The 22,019-nt window shown below is 31.2% G+C and overlaps 1 protein-coding gene across 5 annotated transcripts in view; it reads right to left on the bottom strand.

Annotated features, from left to right (window-relative positions):
* Positions 1–22,019, bottom strand: part of Svil (Supervillin) — an 80,349-nt gene that overhangs the window by 43,132 nt on the left and 15,198 nt on the right. For 4 of the 5 annotated variants that reach the window (XR_013880571.1, XM_080164084.1, XM_080164088.1 and 1 more), the window contains 2 exons: positions 7,775–8,248; positions 6,941–7,108 (listed from right to left, as the gene is read on the bottom strand). Coding sequence is in view for 4 of the 5 variants with exons in the window: in XM_080164084.1 (XP_080020210.1) it covers positions 6,941–7,108; positions 7,775–8,248 (642 nt within the window). In the remaining variant the exon portion in view is untranslated. Of the gene's footprint in view, positions 1–6,940; positions 7,109–7,774; positions 8,249–10,724; positions 10,851–22,019 lie in introns of those variants that run through there. The other variant, XM_080164086.1, reaches the window with a different exon arrangement.

Genomic DNA, 22,019 nt, shown 5'->3' with positions numbered 1-22,019 from the left:
ATATAACAATAACATCCCCAGTGATGATACATAAAATAACCTTTCTGTAGATTACAATTAGTAGTTTAAACGTTTCGACACTCAACTACATAAACAAACCAATCAAAATTCAATAAAAGTGCGCGAAGTTGTTCAGCCCACGAATAAGAAAACGTTATTATAAGTCTTAAGGGACTAGTGTAATAAACAGCCCAATATCCCTTACCTCTCGGAAGACACCCCCTCTACCCCTTTTCTACTTTAACATTATGATAAATTAAGTTTTTCAGGTGAGTTCTTATAGGTTAAGTTAAATAAGGTTTAGTAAAGCCCAGCAGTGTTGTTGTCCCGCTGGAATAAAGCTTCCTGCAGGGACCCTACTAGAGACATGCGTTTTAAATCAGATTTTTATCCAAACCTATGGTTTGTTAGGCCATTGTAACCAAATATGACGAATAAATAATTTCAACATCTAATTTTACAATCAGAAAGTAACCCCTTTATTCGAACATCATTTTTAAGAGGTCTTGATTAATATAATTGTTAATTTTATTTTTGAAAAGATAAACCTTTTAGAACAAGCGTTGCATGTTAATAATAATGCATGTTTAGATAATATTATGCTAGATATACATGTTACATTTTTAACATACATAAACAATACATTTAAATTGTAGGTGTACTAAGGTACACTGTGTTAGATAACAAAATAAGTTGACAGTAGTAATTTTAGCTTTTGTCTGTAACTAAGAAATGTTTGGAGGAAATACGAATTTTTCAATTGCTTTTTAAGACGTCCTAATTGGTTGTTAAAGTTTAATAAGTATAAAGTAGTTTTTAAGTAGTGGTTTTAAGAATGCTTTTTTGTGAAGATTTCTCTATCCAACCAGCAAATAGTCTTAACTTTCTGTGTCACTGTCGATCTATCTGTAATGCAAAAATATATTTTGAGTTTCTATACGGGAAATATGATTTATATATCAATATACAGGGTGGGGCAAATAAGACCGGACAAATTCTAACTTCTAAACAAATGAACATAAAATCGTCAATTTTAAAGATTTTATTGAATTTTAAAAACTGGCAAGCAAAATAGGTATATAACTATTAGATTATTCAATAAAATCGCCGCCAGCCTCAATCACCGCCTTCACCCGCCCCCTGAACCGCCTGCAGGCCCTGGTCACCATGTCCCTGTCCAAGTTGGCGAATTTCTCCTTGATGGTGGCAATGAGGGAGGTCTTTGTTGTATAGGCACGTCTATTGGTGCATGCTTCAAAGTAGCCCCAGGCCCAAAAGTCCATTGAATTAAGATCGGGCTGCTGGGAGGCCCCATTTCCTTAGGAACGTGAGTAACCGCAGGATCCAAATTTACCCAACTTTAACGCTACCCTTTGACACGGAGGCTCTTATTTAGACCACAGTTGAGCTGGAACGACGTTCTATACCTTTTTGGAAATGGCATGAAGATTCAGCTAGGGTTGTCAGCACAATCCATAGTCTAAAATGAGTTTTTAAGTTCTCTATTGGTCTCTAACGTCGAGAACCGTGAAATTTTCACGATTTCACACAATTTTTGACATCTTAAAATCTGCCACGTTTCACTTTGCCGGAGTATTACAGCCAAGCCACTTTAGATAGAAAGCTCTAGTCTTTTCTAGTGTCTTATTTATGTATCTAACAGTATCCCCAGCAAGTTGCATAACTCTACCTCATCTACAGATGGGCTGAGATCCGATTTAGTTGGCCCTAGTCGAGGATACAGATTATTCCACCGGCGCATTTCGAATCTGCCTTGTTGAACATAAGCGCGGCCAGCTCGGAGTATGAGCCCATCTTCGTCCAAAGATTTTTTTTGCTAAAAGGTAATTACCTATGCTTTTTATAGTGGGGTCAAACGTCCTGATTGATCAAGTAGTTTTGGCGCTATGGCCGTTTAAAGTTTGTCCGGTCTTATTTGCCCCACCCTGATATATCTCATTTGGACGTCTTTCTTTTTAGTATACTGCAAACAATATTTGATTATAAATACTACGCTGTTTATGGATGTTGTCATCGTATATTTAGTAATAGTCTTTTATTCCACTTTATTTGTATCTATATCCTAGTGTGAAGATATAAACATAAATTAGCATAAAAATGACTAATTAAACCAGCAAAATGCACAAAACAAAATCTTAGAAATGCTTGAATTTAATTCACACTCACAGAGAACAAAAATATTCTAATTTTATTGAATTTTGATTGGTTAGTTCATTAAGTTGAGTGTTCAGACGTTTTGATTTCTAATTTAATCTACAGTAATTTTGTGTATTATCATTGTGGATGTTCATCAATCCAACGGTCATTGTCGTTTCTCTTAAGATTCCTTACAAAATCTTCCTTAATCAATTAAATTACAATCTAACAAATATCCTCCTTTTAATTGTGCGACCTTTGTCTTAATGCTATGACTTCTATTTTTATAGCTTTTCAATTTTGAGATGAAAGAAGTTGGTAATGGTTAAAATCTAACAAAGTTTAATAATCCTACTAATAATTACGCTAATAACATAAATATAACCCAGAGATCTATGGGGATAAGACAATATCCGATAAATTTATGTGAATCCCCAATGATGAACACAAAATTACTCTTTCTGTAGATTAAAATTATTGAACTAAACATTCAAAATTCAATAAAAGCCCCCATGGTTGTAAAGCCAACGAATAAGAAACCGTGATTATTAAACTTTGGGGACTAGTATAACAAACAGCTCATTGTCTCCTCTCTTTGAATATAATTACTAAATATCTTAATCTAGATGAATATTAATCTATGTCCTGGTTAAAAGCATGCATTATGAATAATAAAATTATTGATATTTGCACATGTAATGCTTGATGTTTATAAGGCACAAGATACATAATACAATAAGATGGAAGAACTGAAGTTGAAATCAGCAGTTGAATTTGATTCGCAAGTGGATTTGTCTTTTTTTACTAATAATAAGAAAAATCGCTGTTAGCTAAATGCGACTGCGGCTTTTTGGACTAGCTGAAATGCACCTAGAACCTTGACTTTTAATTCACAAGTGTTATATTTTAATTATTTCTATTTATTACTCATAGCTTTTACTATGAAACAGGTGTTAAAATTAGAACATTCAATTGTGCCAAAAGGAAAAAAAAGTTTATTTTTCATTTTTTTGTAATTTTTAAAGATTAAAGGAATATTACTGCATTATTACAATTTTAAAAATCATAGATAAAATAAAACTGTTAAAAATAACTGTTAATTCTTTCGAATAACCTCAATCGGTTAAAGAATACATTTACTAAATTCTTTAGAAGGATGCCAAAAATAACAATACTTTAATATTCAACAATATTTACTTCATAGTTGTAATACTTTACTAAATAAACAATATTACAACTAATTTCTTAATTTTATTGTAGAGAAGCCTTACTGATTTTTGAGTGACTTTTTCTTTGTCAAAATTAGAATGAATTCCAGTAGATTTTTTCAAACTTGATTGGCACAATCAAAAGAGAAAAAAATAAGGTGGCCATTGCATTTAAAGAGTTACCAACAACACATTTGTAGCGCAGCTACAAGATAATATTTTTATTAAAAACATAATGCCATTAATAATATTTCAAACATATGAAATAGAAAAATATTTAGAAAATCAATTTACTAAAAACATATGAGCTAGGCTATTTGAACGTATACATGACTCTAGTAGTATTAACAATTTTATTATCTCTTACGCAAGCGTATTTACAAAACCCTTGAGTGGTCTGCGAAGGCACTGTATTATGGACAATCGTATAGTGATCCTTTGATATATGAACGTTGGGATATACTAATGGATTTATTATTACTTGGATCTTGAAGTGAAACATGTACCGGGCTAAAATAGAGAACCACCAAATCCCCACACCCTCCCCACCTACTTGATGAACGTATTGACCAATAAATAACAGGGGACATAGCAATTTTCCCTCTGTCATATTATCCATGTATATTCTACATCCATTGATATACCCTACTTATAGAGTAGCAACGTTTATAAAAATTATATTTTATGCATCCAAGAACTGTTACTTATTCTTTGCCAACTTAGAAAACCAACAACGGCTGAACAATTGATCTCTATTGAAGGATAATGGATTCATAATTACTTGAATCTTACACCAGATTATCATTAACTCTAATAAAATGAAAATTGTAGCTGGCTAAAATAACAATATCCTCACCTTCTAAAGGATGAACGAAATAATCAATAAGTGATGTCCATTTTAGCAACATAAATTGACAATATTTTTCTCCCCTGTCATAATATTCACGTATATTCTAAATCAATTTGAAGGATTAAAATAATTTGAGTAATACTCAAAACTAGCCTATATAAATAAAAGTTGTTCATGTAAGAAAAGATAAATAAATATTTAAATTACATAATGGTTTCTGTAGAATCTATTATTGTTTTTCCGTGTACTCTTTTGACAGCTTTGAAAATGGAAAAAATATTCAATTAAATGGCTACATCTTTACAGTTATACTAAAACTTCAAAGCGTTAGATGGTAGTATACATAAAATCGACAATGAAGCACTCATTACCCCCTCTCTTACTTTTCATCATGTTAGGTTATATAAGATTTCAGGAAGGGGGGGGGGCATGAAGGATTTGTGCCCTATAGGCATTTGGTTTAAAAATTATTACGTATATCTATGTACATTAAAAAGTTAACAAAAATAGAAAAGGGTAACAAAAATTGTCTAGATTTTCATACTCAGATATAAAACAATCATTTTCCAAGACATCTTATATTATATTCATTAAAAGAAATATGCATGACCAATGTGCATGCATGGGTTTGGCAGAATTGGTTGTCCGGTGGTTAGGCATAGTTTGTCTGTCCGTTAGTTAGGCAAGGTTTGGTAAGGTAATTTGACCAACTATCTCACTTTAATATTCCGTAGCAAATCAATTTGAGTCACATTGCAGCATTTAAATTTGCTTAGCTCTCAAAAAACATTCAAATATCCAACATTTAAAAAAAATTCTTCTTTAAATGCATTTTTTGTAACCCTTACTTGAGGGGAGAAGCAGTAGAGGCTGCGCCCCAGGATTCTAGGGAATCTGAATTTAAAGGGGTGGGAAAAGCAAAAAAAAGCCAAAAACCATCCCATGACTTAAATCTAGAAATCAAAAAGCCTAAAACCATCCCAGGACTTATGTAAATCTTCCTTTAAAAGTAGAACTCAATTGGTTAAGTAGTCATTGCAACCTTAAATTAGTCAAAAAAAAAACTTACTAGGTACTTTACATAATAGGTAGGATAAAGTGATTTTGTTAACTACTAACCAACTCAATCTTAATTTCAATTTATTGAATTTAAGAAAAAAGTTTCTACCCAGAACCTTTTAACGACTGTATTATATAAACTTGACATTTTTATATTAAAATGTTTTTTAAACACTTGTTCAGTAATATGAATCATTTTATACAAGTCTAAAATTTTTCTAAATTTTTAGATTACACATAAAAAGAAGCTTTGAATAAGTTTAGGTAAATGTTTGCATTTTATTTCTTAATCTATATAATAAATATTTTGATAATAAGTAGGTACATTTGCGTTAAACTGTAGGTATGTTGTCATCCTTGTTTTGGCAAGAAAACTGAGGGAGTGGTATGATAAACCAAACATTTGGGTTTCTTTAAACTTTAACTCATGCGTAAACGAATGGTTATTCGAGCTAATATATCCCTATATGAAAGTAAGAGGCTGTACTATCTGTGTATGTCTTGCTAAGCACAAAAACGATATGGTTCTCCTTTAAAATGTAGCTTCTCATAGGTCCATAGAAGGTTTATAACTATTTTAGGGAAGGGTATACCACCCTCTCAAAAGATATAAATAAAATAATCCACCCAACTTTTAAAAACTTTTTCTTTGTAAACTAAGTTCATTAGGTAATAATTTTCTATCGGATATATATACTTTTGAGTAGAAAAATGATAGATAAAATAAGACATTAATTTAACAATCTCTTTATTTCTTAATTTTTGTAGAGCTTCTCTTTAACAGGAAGAAGATAATTATGAAAAGCAATAAAAATAATGAATTGCATATTTAATAAAGGGACACTAGGTATGTAATACTTTTAATCATTATATAACAATAAGAGGATGTCTATCTGCTTGCACCGAAGGATCTTGCTAACCACTAAACTGAAATGGTTCTACTTTCTCATTGGTCCTAAGAAGGTTTATTTTCTCAAAAGAAATCATAGTTGTAGGACATTGATAACTCCGTTTTACCAGTTATAAAAAAGAGGGGGGGGGGAGGGTAATGAAACCATCTCGTAATCAATGTATAAATGGCACTTAGGATTAGAATTTTGATCTGAAATTTTGCATGAGTAATCCTTGGTAGGTCTTTTTTCCCTAAATCGAACAAAAAGTCGAAAAAGTAACGGCTAACGGCTCAGCTTTAGATCATGTGAAATGATACAAAAAAAACATTTTTTAGATTTCTAGTACCAGCAACTTTCGGCTAGAACCGTTTGAAAACGTTTTGGAGCGGAAAAGAGCATTATGTGGAAATAGGTTTCGTGATGGATTTCCCTTGAAAATACCCAACAAATGGCTAAACTGCTTTTCCAACTTTTTGTTCGATTTAGGAAAAATAGACCTACCAAGGATTACTCATGCAAAATTTCAGATCAAAGTGCCATTTATACATTGATTACGAGATGGTTGCATTAAACCCCGCCCCCCCCTTAGATGCATACATTTAAGAACCTCTATAAGAAATTTCTTTTTATTTCTAAAATTCATTGAATATTGACCCAAAAATGTTAAACTAGATTTAATTACAAGAATTAATATTTAACACACAAAGCGTTTTTAATAAAGTTTTGCTTCCCTCGCTCTTTATGTATTATTTTGTAATAAAAATGTAACTAACCTTTCCATGATGCCACCCCCCTGAATCTGAATATCTGCCTTGGCTGACATGCTGTCTGTTTGATCACTCTCCCCGGACACACGCTCTCGGCTCCTGTCTCTGCTCCTGACTGACCGGCCAGACAAAAAGTCACCTTCACTCCTCTCCTCCCAAAATTCAACCTTGGATCTAAAAATAGTGGAAGTCTTAAGAAAAGGAATAGTTTCATGAGGTGTGTTCAAAGGGGGTAGGCGGTTGTGACACTTTTTGAAACCAAAACTAAAAGTCAAAGGAACTCAACTAAAAAAGAGTTACAGCACTGAAATTTGGTATGGCAGTTGCTTTAAAGAGGTACAATGTGGAACTGTGAAGAAGATTGATTTTTAGCGGAAAACGGCGGTAGCTTAGTTTTATCCAACTTTTCTTCACAGTTCCACATTGTACCTCTCTAAAGCGACGGTCATTCTAAATTTGAGTGCTGTAACTCTTTTATAAATTGAATTCCTGTTGTTTTGGTTTCAAAAAGTGTCACAACCGCCCCCTCCCTTTATTATAATCATAGTTCGAATAATAGACAAAAAGATATCAACATCAATTATTTTTTATTCAAAAAGATTTATTTCTATGAAATTTAGTGCTTCAAGCTAGATATGTCCCTATAGAAATAATCGGTATTGATTTAGGGAGAAGTAAAACATATTTTTAGAAAAGTGTGAATGTGTTTTAAAATTTTATCATAGCCAATATTAAGTTTTCTTGAATGGCAAAGTTATAATGCTCAATGCAAAACAAGTCATTACCTATTGATTTTTAAAAGTAATCGAAGTTTAAACAATAATTGTTTTCATAACCTACCTGGTCTTTGGAGAGGGAGATCTGTGGCGAACACTTGCGCTGCGCCGAAAGTTACTTCCGAGGTTAGCGCCGATCCCACCGGCGGCTTTATTAAAAAGCGCAGCTGCGGCCGTCACACTTCCGCTTCCCGCTCCTATGGACGCCTTGCATGAGGACCGGCGGCTGAGCTTGGGCCGCTGAAACTGGGGCGACACGGACTGCGGCGAGGTGGGAGTTGCGGAGGATTCACGGCTGCTTCCGCCGCTTCCACTTTTAGTCGAGGATGTAGTTGATGCCGGAATAAGCGGGCTCACAGAGGCCTTACGCTTATACTGCTGATAGATTGCGTAGAAATCTTCAGCCTTTGGTAGATCACTTTTATTACTGCTACGCGATAACTTTGCAGCACTTGTTGCGGAATTGTTCACAGGTTTAGCTGGAGGTGGCAGGTGGGTGGGGGTATCAACATTAGAGGTACCATGAGTACTGGTACAACTGAAATTTAAAAAACAATATTGTTAATCATTTAAAAACAAGGACACCAAAAATCAAGTAACGTAGTACAAACAACATTTTTATTTGCTAGTTTTATAATATTATTTTAAAACTATATAATGTATCTTATTCAATAACCTAAGAATCTAAAAGCAATTTTTTCAATTAAGCTATAAAATTTGGAAATCCATCAAAAACAAGTAAGTTATATCTAGGCATTCATGTCTAATTTGAGCATGGTAATTGATTTACATTTCCATCCAATGACCTCATCTATAAATAGAAATTATTAGCTATAAGTTTGGACACTTCTAGTTTAACCAACCAATCAATCTAATAATAGAACCAAATTGTTAAAGCTAACGCATGCGTTTCTTTTTATAAAACTTTGTTAGAGAGTAGCTGCGGTAATATAAAAATTAAATTCTAACCACCTAATTAAAACATTAACAGATCAGATAAAAAAAAAGGTGGAAATTAAAATATCTAAAAAGACAAAAAAGATAAAAATATAAAACAGAAAAAAAACGCCTACATAGAAAATATAATCACAATCATTAAAAGCTAAGGATAAAACAAAAATCCTAATTCAAGCTTAGCATAATTCTAACATTATGGCTTAATCAAAAAGGAAGAAAAAACAATGGTAATTAAGTCCATAAATAACACAATAATAAAAGGTAGCTAACAATATTTCTTGATCATATTTTTTTGTAGGAATTTTAATACCTAAATAACACTGAATTTAAACAATTTTTGTTTTAATCTCTTAAGAATATGAATTCATTACACAAGTAATTTGTTCTTATGAATTTAGTAAAACATACGAGACACGATTTTATGTAGAAGCGATGCAAGTTAAAAGCATGTAAATCTCGCAATTATAAAAGTAAATAATGAATTTCCACTTGATGTGACCTTAGGTGCATGTAAAAACATGTAAAATGCTTGTTCATGCATGTAGCTAGAAAGAGCTCGGCAGCCGCAACCGTACTTTTCAGCTGCAAAGTAGAACTCTCAAAAAGTGGTTAGATAAGTTTTGTTTAATATTTTTTGTTTATCCGTCTGATTTTTAGTCAGGTTATTTTTGTGCATAAAAAAAATATATTCAGCCAAATATTCCTATTAATGTCTAGAAGCTGCCATAGCAGTTTTTATACATTTTCAAAGGGCAAATTAGGTACAAGCCACTGTCGCGTGCCGCAAACACCACTCATCTTGCCGCTAAATTACGCATATCCAATCTGTGTTTAACAAAAACGGCTGACGAGCCCTGTGTTTCTCTAGCTAACAAATTATCATAATTAAGTTTCTTACGTCTACATCTATCCATCTCTTTACTAAATGCTTTAGGTAGATACTATTCATCATAATATGCGCACGATAAAAAAGGGTAATTTCATGAAGGGAAGTGTTTGGCTTTCTACTTAAAGGGATAGTTCTATAAATGGTGTTTAACATGAACATATTCTTAAAATAGTGAGAGCGCAATTTTAGTTCGTAAATTAAACTTCATATAAAATAATAAATCAAAATTGATGCTTTCGATCAAAGTGTCTGTCAAGCACTGAAATCCCCTACCCCATTATCTTCAATTTATTTTAAAATTTTTGCTAAACAAGGCAAGGAAAAAACGCCAACAAATTTGATGCCAATCAGAAAATGGCAACTTTGTAAAGTACGTAGCTATATAGACCCTGATCATAAAATGCTTCGCTATTAATCATATATAACTAAATGTAATTAAATATGATAATATTCAAATATAAAAGCATTAAAATGTTTAAAACGTGAATTGTTGAAATCCTTCTTTGTTAAAAAACAATGGAAGGATCGGGTTACAAAATCCTCCTCTTTAAAAAAACACTTGTGGATTAATTCAGGGATATTTTATCTTAAGGAACACTACTATGCACCTTAATTTAAAAGCAATATTCGCTTTTCTATATGAAAAGTAAACATCCAAGCACACATATTTGACCTGCAGCAAAATAATTTTTCTTCAAATGAAAAATCTCTAATTAGGATTAATTGCACTTCATAAACTATAGCTTAATCTATATTCATATTAAATACTTTAAGATGCAAAGACAATTATTAAAGGATTTCTAACTTTTATCAGGTATTAGCTTGTATAATTATATCCTATTATATAAAGTAGTAAGAGCTTTTTTTTTGTCTGAAGCGAAGGATCTCGCTGACTGCTGAGTCGAAATAGTTCTCCATTACTGTGAAGCTTCTGAAATGTGCAGGGAAGGTTTTTAACTATTTTAGGGAAGAGGACTTTTCCCCCTCACACCTTCTAGGGGCGTCGCCGCTAGTAAACATACAAAACAATGCAAATAATAAAACAACTACAATGTTCGATTATAGTTTATGATATTTTTTTTAATTAAAAAAATCTGATTCATAAGATTCAATAGAAATATTTCTTCGTTTATATCCAAATAAAATCATAAAATTGAAGCATTTTTACCTTTCCTTAATAAGTTGAACCATTTTAATTAGTTAAAACTACTTTGGATGAATATCATCCAAGAATCTACTAAATACTGTCTGAAATCAGCTGATATCAATACAAAGTGTATAGATCGTACACAAATAGATTTGGTGCGACAATCATAACAAAGGGGGAGTGAGGTTTTGTAGATTTGGTTGAAAAAAACTTTTTGGAAACTTTTTAATTATTAAACAACTTACAATAGCATAGCTATTCTTAATTATGGATCAGTCCATCCGTTCGTGTGTACCTTTCTCTTGGAATAAAGCATGGTTTTAATATATAAGATAAAATTCTTTGATTCAATAAAGTTTTTAAAACCATAAACGTCCTAATGTAATCTTTAAACTATAAATTATTTCTTTTCAAAATATTTCAACATAAATCCATATTTGTTTTCTTTGTTGTATAAGAAAGAAGAACATAATGTGATATAATAAACAAGGATGACAACTATTAAAAGTAGGGAATCTCATATAAATATTAAGCAATCAAGTATATATAAGATAAAAGGTGCAGCAAATATATTTAAACTTGAAAATTTCAGCAACATTCTATAAAAATCTGACTTTGTGTAGTCAATCACAATGCAAATACTTCGACAAAGTTTCGAAACAATCAGATAATTATTTCATTCTAATATGTAATAATACAATAAACCTAACTGAACTTATGTTGGTATAGTGACATACAAACCCTAATTGTATGGATATTCTATATAATAAATAACGTGAGTTATAAATTTTGACTTGATGTCAGATTTTCAATTGATAACATAAATTTAGGAGAGCATATTGAAGGAGAATAAAGGTATATATACATGCTACAAAAATTCAGTATGGAAGTTATCGTTTATAATTCACTAAATATGAAATATTCTAGGAAATATTTACCTCCAATTCCCTTAAAATATGAAATAATTTAATTTGTTAATGACAATTACAGCGTTATCTTAAAAAATCAAGCAAAATTTTTTTTGTTGATTAATTTTCCTATAATTCATGGTTTAAAATACATAAAGATTAAAGTTTGTTTATACAAATATTGTGCACAACAAGAATGTTCAAATTCATAGCTTATATGTTATCACAAATTTGTTAAAGATCCCGCCAAAACCAAACTAGAATTTTTAAAAAGCCCATTTTCCCTATTTTTTTCTGCAGTTTTTTGGGTTACTATGCAAACAGCTTTTTTATTTTTTTCTGACCATTCCCTCAAAGCAGAGAATCTGAAGGAGTAAATGTGTCAGTGAACCACAGGGAAAATAATACTTATAGAGGTACTGCACAAATTTAAATGCATTTGATCTATATAAGATTAACTATTTTAGAATTAGAAGTGTAAAGTTAGTATGACATATATTAAACTAACGGATACTCCCCTAGATTATAGGTATAGAGGCATCTGATTGAAAGGGGGGGGGGGGCGGGGGGTCACCCTCCACTTTCATTTGTTTGTTTTTTTCTAAGGGGAATTTCTCTTTAGAGGTTGGTGGTACCCTCCCTTCAAATAAAACCTCCTTGCATAAATGATAAGCTTCACATTAAAGGAGAACCCAATCGGTTAAGTGGTAAGTGAGAACCTTCGCTACATACACATAGACATCCTGTTACTTTTATATAATGAAAAAAAATATTTACTTTATTTTACTTAACATTAATAATAGCCCATACGGTTTAAGGAAGATTTTAATAATGAAGGTAAAGCTTAATTAAATTTCCCATTTGATAGCTTTAATTGAATAATTAAGCTGACACGACTGAGCACTAATGTGTCACAGGGAGGGAGGTGACATAGGACTGTTTATTACACTAGTCCCCAAAGTTTTATGTTAACTCTTCTTAATCGTTGGAGACTTTTATTGAATTTTTATTGGTTGGTTCATTAAGTTCATCAAGTTCAGTGTCCAAACGTTCCAACCAGTTATTGAAATCTACAGAAGGGGTATTTTTGTGTATAATCTTTTGGAATGTACATACCTTTATTGCCAATTGCCAATTATCTTATCCCTTTAGACCCCTGAATGTGTTAAGTGTGTAATATGTCGCTGATTTGTCTGATTTACTGATTACTGTGTAGTGTCACCTACAATGACGGCTAGGATCCTGTCATATAGGGAGTAAATACTTAAAAGTCGACAAATTAATGTTATAACTTGTTAACAAATCTATGATGCTTTAATTTCTCCATTTTGGTTAAAATATATGTACCTAGTTAATTTTATTGTAATATTTTGAACACAGTAATAGTGTCTGACTGATTATGACGTAACAAAAAAAATAGCCAATGGGAGGCCACTATAAATTTTACCATTGGTCAATAACGGCCTCTCATTGGCTAATTTTTTTTGTTACGTCATATTCAGTCAGACACTATTACTGTGTTCTAATATTTTCTTTTAACACTTCTAATATCTAAGGCTTGATATTATTCATATGTTCAGAGATATCTCAGGATCCACTGATAGGGAACTGGTCTTGGGCAGGTTTAAGGCTATTTGGTAAAGATAAGATACAAAACATTATGTCTTTTAAAGAATAATTTACAAAAAGCCTTTAAATTAACTTTCCCTTTATATGAAACCAGTAGAATATTTAAAATCTCTTTTGTTCATTCTAATAAATTTTTTAAACCAAGCATACTATAGATTGGTCTGGACTCTCGGGTATCAAAAACTTTTTATTTATTTTCCAACCCTCAAGAAAAAAACATTATTGCTTGCAACAGGAAGCCTAATACCAAATCTTTACACAAACAGAGCACTGTGGAAAAAAAGAGATATAGTGGAGCCAGAAAAAAAACTTCTTAAAATGTAATATAACCTTTATTGAACGAAAGTCAAACATATTCTTATTTGTGGAGATTTTCTGTTACTATGAAAAGTCCGTCCATCTCCAAAAAGGTACATAGGAAAACCTTCTAATTCTTTGCTTATAAATGGGATTTTTAAAACTTAAAACATTCAAAAATAAAGATACAAATTAAACTTATATATTCAGTATGTACTGTATAAAACTTCATTGTTTTACTTGTTGCACTTTTTATGGAAATAGTTTCCAAAATTGTAGAAATAATTGAATGATTCTATTTTACGTATTCCAAACTTTTTCTTGTGTAAATAAGTTGCTTAATAAGCTGAAACACTGTGTGGATAATCAAATCTAATATATGTATCATGGCCTGAATACAAATGCTTTAAAAATCTTAGAATGGCTTTAAATTTGTCCATAAATAGTGCAACTACAAAAATTTAGGCAAAATACAAGTAAAGTATCATAAAGTACATAAGATTGAATTATGAAAATTCATATCGGTATCATTTCGTCAATAATATGGAATTATGTAATATGTTTGCTTTATATGTATTAAACATACAATCTAATATACATAAATAGAATTCTGTTGCAATTAAAAACTTAATCTTTCAAATCAAAAACAATTATAAGACTCTTTCTGTAAGGTTATGGGCATATGTTAGTATGTCTCTTTGTCTTTTGTTTTTAATGGAAATTCATTTTATCGCTCCTCTTCAAAATGATTTCCTGATTTTTAAAGTATTACAGGGTGTTTTTTTAATGGGCAATTTGTATAAGAAAAAAATACTTGGCGATTTTCAACAAATAATGCCTTAAAAACTGGTTTTTCCAAAGTACCTATTTTTGGATCATGACCAATTTAAAGAGTGTGCAAAAATGTGTGAATTTTTAAAAATCAAATTGCGCGGCTTGTGTTAATAGTAGAAAAATGTTACGCATATCGTTAGAATTATCATAAACTTTAGTTTTTGGAAATATATGTATCATATTTATGCTATTTGTAGTATAGAAGCTACGTTGGAAAATGTGAGAAAGGTTGAAAAGTTTTAAGTAAGTTAGGATATTTTACCACGTAGCTCCTAAACTATACGTAGCATATGAATATTCCTAAACACCCAAAAACTAGAGTTTATGACGATTCTAACGATATGCATAACTTTTTTCTACTATTAACACAAGCCGCGCAATTTGATTTTTAAAATGCACGTATTTTTGCACACTCTTTAAATTGGCCATGATCCAAAAATCTTTAAAAATAGGTACTTTGGAAAAACCGGTTTTTAAAGCATAATTTGTTGAAATCCCCAAGTATTTTTTTCTTATACAAATTGCCCCAACCCAATAAAGTAATTAAGATATAGATAATTGATTTCTGTCAATGGCAAGTTGGTTATATTAAGCAATACTTTTGTTCCATTTAAAAAAACACCCTGTATTTGATTAAATTAAATTTATTCTCAAAGATACAATTCTAGATAATTTGACAACTAATATTGATTCATTGAAAATTTGTATTTTTATAGGTTTGGCCTAAACTGAATAATATAACCGGTGTGCATTAGTTTCCGCATATTGTCACTTCCACATATTTATTATATTTGCAAAAAAACACAATAACAGTGTTTAGTTGTATAAGTAAAGTAAAGAGGGAAAAGTTTAATTTGTACTGTTGAAATAATTTGCAGTTCTAATCCTACTATATAAAGTAGGTTTTGTCTGAAGCTTAAGATTTTTATAACTACTGAACTGATTGAGTTATCATTTCAAGGAAAGCTTTATATGAGACCTGGGATGGTTTTATGCTATTATTGTCCCCCTTTATATACAGAGCCACTAGATGCTAAGGCACTGGCGCTAGTAGTTTGATAATGTGATATATATTCGGAAGTGAGGGCACACCGAAGAATATAACTTAACCAAGCCTATAATTGTGTCTTGTACTATACTTCCTATCTAACTATAAACAAGAATGACATCATCCATACACAAAACTTAGGTAAAATTTGATAATCCATTAATAAGAAGAGTAAACTCTGTGTTTCAATATGGTTCTGTCTATTAACTCGTTTTAAAGTAATTCGGCTGCATGTTGACGCATATAGTCACCCAGTTGAGCTAAATGTTTAAGTAGTTTGATAGCCTGTTTGTGGCCACTTTACTAAAAATGAGTGCATATTTTATTGAGTAAATACTCAACCAAAAATGCGTAAAACTAGACGCATTTTCCCTGAAAATAACCGTTTTAAATCTCACAATAGTTACTGAAAATGAATTGTAATGGTGTCATTACTTTAACAAATCACTTTTTCTATTGTCGCTGCACTTTAATTGCACTGCGTTTAAAAGGAATCTTCGATGTTCTTTTTTATCAACATAAAAATAATGCACATAAATATCTATCATTTACATAGGTTAAATTTATTCTTATTTGATTACACCTAATGACTTCTTAATCTATATATATAAACTTGATGAATGTATACATGTTCTGTATGATCTCGTAAACGGGTGGAATTGGCGATCTATTTAACGAAAATTTATCCTGCTAAAGGGCTGTTTATATTTTATTTAACTTGGAGTTAGGCCTTCAACTGAAGTTTATGGTAACGAGTATGAGTAAAAATTACCCTCCCCCTCTAGTCGTCTTTTTTTAATTTTAACATGTTAAAATAGGTCTTAATAAGAAGGTATTAGTACTAATAATCAAGGAGCATAAAACAGAAGGTTGGGATGTCCTTTGAAAAGCAAGATTAAAGCCCTGAAGCTAAACATACACACATAATAAACCATTACTGAACTGCAATAGTACACAATAAACTTCTTTCAAACATTGTTAATTGGGGGGACATATTAATTCAGGAAAAATTAATTTGTCCTTAACTTTTCAACCTGTTGAAATTGACCATTAAGTCTACATACAAATATCTATTAGATGTACCTATCAAGCAAAATATTTTTTTAAAAGGCTTTGAATATTTTATATGAAAAAGAACTAATCAAAGTAAAACTAGCATTTTGACAGACAATATGTAGATTGAAGTTATTCTTTAAAGGACATATAAGCTAGAGGTGAAGTAGGTAGATTTATACCAGGGAGAGAGAATGAGAGGGGACAATGAGCTGTTTATTACATTAGTCCACAAAGTTCTAATATAACGTATTCTAATTCGTTGGCTAAACAACTTTGGAAACTTTAGTAAATTTTGAATGGTTGATTCATTAAGTTGAGTGTTCAAACGTATCAACCACTAATTGTAATCTATCGAAGGGGTAATTTTGTCTATTATCATTAAGAATGTACATTGTCATATCCTTCAGATTCCTAGATTTTACAGTATACTCTTATGAAGCTAAAAGACAATGATGCTTCAATTAATCAACATCCCTTTCCTTCTCCCAAAATTTATACTAATACATATACTGTACCGCTATTGAAATAAGGTCTCTTTTTGTGTGACATGAAAAATTACTTTTTTTCTCAAAGAACATTCTTTTGGCTGAATGGGACTAAATTTATCTTAGAATTGTACTAATAGCTTCCTAACTCAATCTGTAAAGGGTCTTTGTTACATTTAGTAGGTTGAACACATGTACCTAATTAAAGCATCTAAATGGTTATTTTGTTACAGGCGAAAAATATTTTATTTAGGTAGTTTAAATTTCTTCATGTTTATTGTTTGCCATTGAAAATAATAGTATGGCAAGGAAGGGTTGGGACAATGAAGGTTTAATTAATTTATAACACTTTTTTCTTCCAATAGAGGCATGCAGAATCTATAATCCTTTATTTCATTATTGTCCTTTTTTTAAATCTCTGTCAATTAATATTGGTAATTTGTTTTTTCCTCATTTTTATGGGTGGGGAGGGGGAGGAGGTACATTAATTTATCTTTATTGACGCTTTCCATTAAGATATCTTTTTAACCTAAATCTTAGAGTACACTGTTGAAGGCTTAGCAAAGTTGCTGGCCAAAACGTTGTTGTAAATATGATTTTTCTACTTGTCATATTCTTATCTTGTTAACCCTAGTCTGAATATTGACTCTTAAAAATAATGGTCATTATTAAAACTCAAGTGTTTAAATATTTTGCAGTGAAGCCACTAGAAGCTGCATAAGAGCATCCATAAAAATATGCTAGATAACATCTTTCAATTAGTCTTAACCACCAGTTTTCCAACAAGACAAATTTACCAGGGAGGAATGGAAAGGACATCTGGCTGTTTAATATACTAGTCCCCAAAGTCTTATTATAACGTTTTCTTTGTCATTCGCTTAACAACCTTGGGGTCTTTGAATTTTGATTGGTTGATTCAAACGTTTTATTGTGTACATAAATCTATCGGCCATTATCCTATCCCTTTAGATCCCTGTAGAAAGGGTTATGAGTGACCCATTGAACCAGCATGAGATTCTGCCAAATTATTAATTTTAGTTTGCACTAGAACTACATTCATTCCTGGCTTTAAGTAATAAACTAGATTTTTTCTAAGCTAATCAATGAGTTTTGGCTTGTTCGTCGTTTGGAGCTATCATCCTTGTTAATTGATGCTTTAATCAGTAGAATAATAACCTTATGGAATTTTATAAGCACATTGTTGATCAATTAATCGCTTTAATTTTTCAAATGTCATCAATTTATGCAAAAATTTTGCAATGTTAGCCATTGCAAATTTATTATTCGAAAATTTTTATTTGTTTATATATTTTCAGAAGCAATGATACTCTATAAATATTATCTGTCTGTCTAAGCCGCTTACCTAAAATGACCGTTTCACCAAGCATAAGAAAGGTTTCAAACTCAATGAACTTGGATCAAATCGTTCATAATCAAGGGATTGTCAAATTTCGTGTGCGCTACGCGCACCCACCTGTGCACGCGACTGTCAATAGATATATATGAATTTTATACTGGTTAAAAATTATCCTTTAAGGGCTCTAACCATTTATTTTTAGATTGTACAAACTCTGACTTTACTTTTTTGCAGTAAATTACATGGGCTTAAGATAAGTAAAAAACTTGAATCCATAAATAAAGGAATGTTTTAGGCTATTTTATGGGTATGTGGAATCCATTAGAAATATTCTTATTTTTCTTCTCTCATTGAAAACAGAATAAATGTGGTAATGTTAAGCGTAAAAATAGTAAAATATGAATTAGATAACCTCAAAGTTGTGTCCACTGCACTGGTGGTGTGTCAGATTTGGTTATCCCATAATAACTGTAAGTGACGGCTTTTACCATGTAAGGAATCTTCAATCAGTGTATCGTTGGATCGATTTCTTTTCATTACAATTTGTCACATTAAAATTTTAAAGCAACAACCAAAACGCTTCATTGTTTGGAAGTCAAAATTTAATCATGAATGATGATTTGCGCCTATACGTGTGTGCAAAGGCATTCCCTCAACTGATGTCTTGCAATTAACATGGCAGTAATAGATATATTCCTAACATCACTCGTATGACGGCGTCATAACCTAAGGCATTAAGACCTTAACCAGTTTCGCTATATTTTAGCCAATGAACAGGCGTTGGTTATCCATTGGATATTTGGCATCAAGAACATGAAATTTCTGTTACAGAAAAACTAATAAGAACCAATTTATATTCCTGTTTTTTCTCTAAAATTTATATTTACATGAAATTAAACCTAGAATACATTATCTGTATGTATGTATGTAGCTAAACAATGGTTTGTAAATAGTGTGCGCCTAGGCATTCTTGTTAGGATTAGTCATCACTAGGTGTGCACAGGAATAAAGATATTGTGCCCGTTATATAATAAAAAAAATAGATACAGAATCGCTAAAATAAACAGATAAAAATGACTGTCCTATTATTCCTAAACACAATAGGTAATAATTTTTGAAAATATTTTTTCTAAAATTCTTTTCTTATATAAAAATACCCAATAATATTGTTAAGATATATTTAAAAAGATCTTTTAATTCATAATTGACTTATTCCTGAAACTCTGCAGAAAAAAAAAATAAGAAAAGATAATGAAAAAAGGATGTATGGATGTTTTTAGATAGGATGTTTACATTTTAAACCTTACAAATATTAATAATTACCATGGTGAATAATTTCTATTTTGTTCTTTATACAAAATTAACAGTATGTCTGTCTGTCTTTCTGTATGTTTATAACAAAAGATATAGCTTTTCAGTGAAGCTTATTTTCAGGTTTCTGTAAGCTATTTGATCTGCAAAAAAATTTAACTCCTAAATTTATTTTTCTTTCTTTTTTAAACTAAATTTAATGTGAGTTGTTGAACACACTCCTCCCCCACACTTTAAGGTACCCTTAGAGGCAACAAGGGACGCAGCCGCTTGTATTTTATAACGTTTAGCTCCACTGTTCAAATATCTACTAACCTTATCTCTAACAGTTAGGGAGTTGAATCCATTTTTATAGAAGCAGAAATATAATCTATGATTATGGTTTGGACCCTCTAAAACTGTAATCTACCTTTCCACTTTCCCCTCTCTTGGTGAAGATATCTTCAACGCCGATACGATTTTTGAAATGTAAGATTCTACTTTCCCTTCTCTTGGTGAAGATATCTTCAACGCCGATACGATTTTTGAAATGTAAGATTCCACTTTCCCCTCTCTTGGTGAAGATATCTTCAACGCCGATACGATTTTTGAAATTTAAGATTCCACTTTTGCCTCTCTTGGTGAAGATATCTTCAACAAGAGAGACAAAAGTGGAATCTTATATTTCAAAAATCGTATCGGCGTTGAAGATATCTTCACCAAGAGAGGGGAAAGTGGAAGGGTAGATTACAGTTTTAGAGGGTCCAAACCATAATCATAGATTATATTTCTGCTTCTATAAAAATGGATTCAACTCCCTAACTGTCTAAACTTGAAATTCAAGTTGCTTACATTTTGTTTTACATATTTTGTCCTTGTTATGGAAAGACGTACAGGCCAACGTACTGACATTGTTGCATACTTGTAGAGTAGCAGCGCTTCTATAGAATATGTTTTGCATGTATGCAATCAAGTTTGCATCATGACGAACAATAAATATTTGATTAGGTGGATAAAAAGGATAAGATAGGTGTACAATAGGGTTCAAACAAAATGGAGAATCATCTTTTTTTCAGGGACGGATATTTATTTGATAAACAATATTTTTTCTTTAACATTTCACCAGCAAAATTAACAGTTACTTTATAAATACTTAAAGCATAATATTGTGTCCTAATTTTCAATAGGTAATAGAAATAGTACATTTTTTTATTTGCACTAAATGATTAGTTTTAACTAGTGAAATTTTGATAATTGGACTTTTTTTTGCTGTTCTGTACAGTGTACACATACCTAAAATGTGCCTTTTGGCATTTATATGCATATTTTGCGAAGAGCCATTTAATTTTTTTCAACTAGTGGCTTGGCCCTAGCTTTGTCCCCATAATTGTGAGGGAATTACACCCAATTATTGTTTTTGAATAAAAATTAATAAATTACTAGGTACTTTCCTTAGAACATTTATTTTAGATGGGGTATTGGTTGACCAACAAAATATAGCTCATTCTTATGTATGACCATTATGAAGTTTCCCTAAAAATTTTAGACACTTCTGTAGATTAAAGTTATTGGTTGAAAAGTTTGGACACTTTCAGTTTGAACAAACCAATCAAGCTTTTATGAAAGACAGAAAATCAGTTTTAAATATACACGAAAAAAGTTAGGTAACAACTATCACAAATCTTATATTTTTTCATGTAAAGATGGTTGAATGTTCATTTAAGTCCACATATGACTATAAAGGGGTTGTAAAAAAGATAGTTAGTTAACACTTCCTTATTATCACATATGCATATTTAGACACGGATATGGGGATAGATTAATAGAATATAATATAGAATGAGTGACAAAGCAGAGATCTATAGGGATAAGAGTAAGACAATGGCCGATAAAATTACCACTTCTGTAGTTTAAACGTTTGGACATTCTACTTAATGATCCAACCCATCCGTTGGACAAAATTTTACTTGTTTTTATTTCATTTTAATGGAAATTTTAAATAAACGTAAAATGTCCAATAATCCTAGGGATCTTAATTAAAAAGACAATGGACGATAAATTGATTTACATCTCCAATGATGATGACAAAACTGTAGATTAAAATTATTGGTTAAAAAATTTGGACAATTCTGGTTGTTTGGCACCAACCAATCAACTTTCAATAAAAGTACCCAAGTTTGAGCCAATGAATAAGATAACATAGATTTAAAACTTTAGGTACCAATGCAATTTATAATCCAATGTCTCCTCCCTCCCTACCTTGTAAAAAATGTAGAATATGCCCCAACTTACCAGACTAAATGATATATCCCAAGGATAATATTAGTTCATGTATATTATAAGCTAATCCAATTATTATTAATGGATATTGGTTTAGGAGACGCAGTTTTTTTTAAAGCGAAGCTTCTCTTA

This window comes from Acartia tonsa, chromosome 6 (genome assembly GCF_053477335.1).
Source record: "Acartia tonsa isolate MP-2025a chromosome 6, ASM5347733v1, whole genome shotgun sequence".
NCBI classification, from domain to species: domain Eukaryota; kingdom Metazoa; phylum Arthropoda; class Copepoda; order Calanoida; family Acartiidae; genus Acartia; species Acartia tonsa.
Note: the sequence above shows the minus strand (reverse complement) of the source record. Positions and strands in the feature narration are given on the sequence as shown.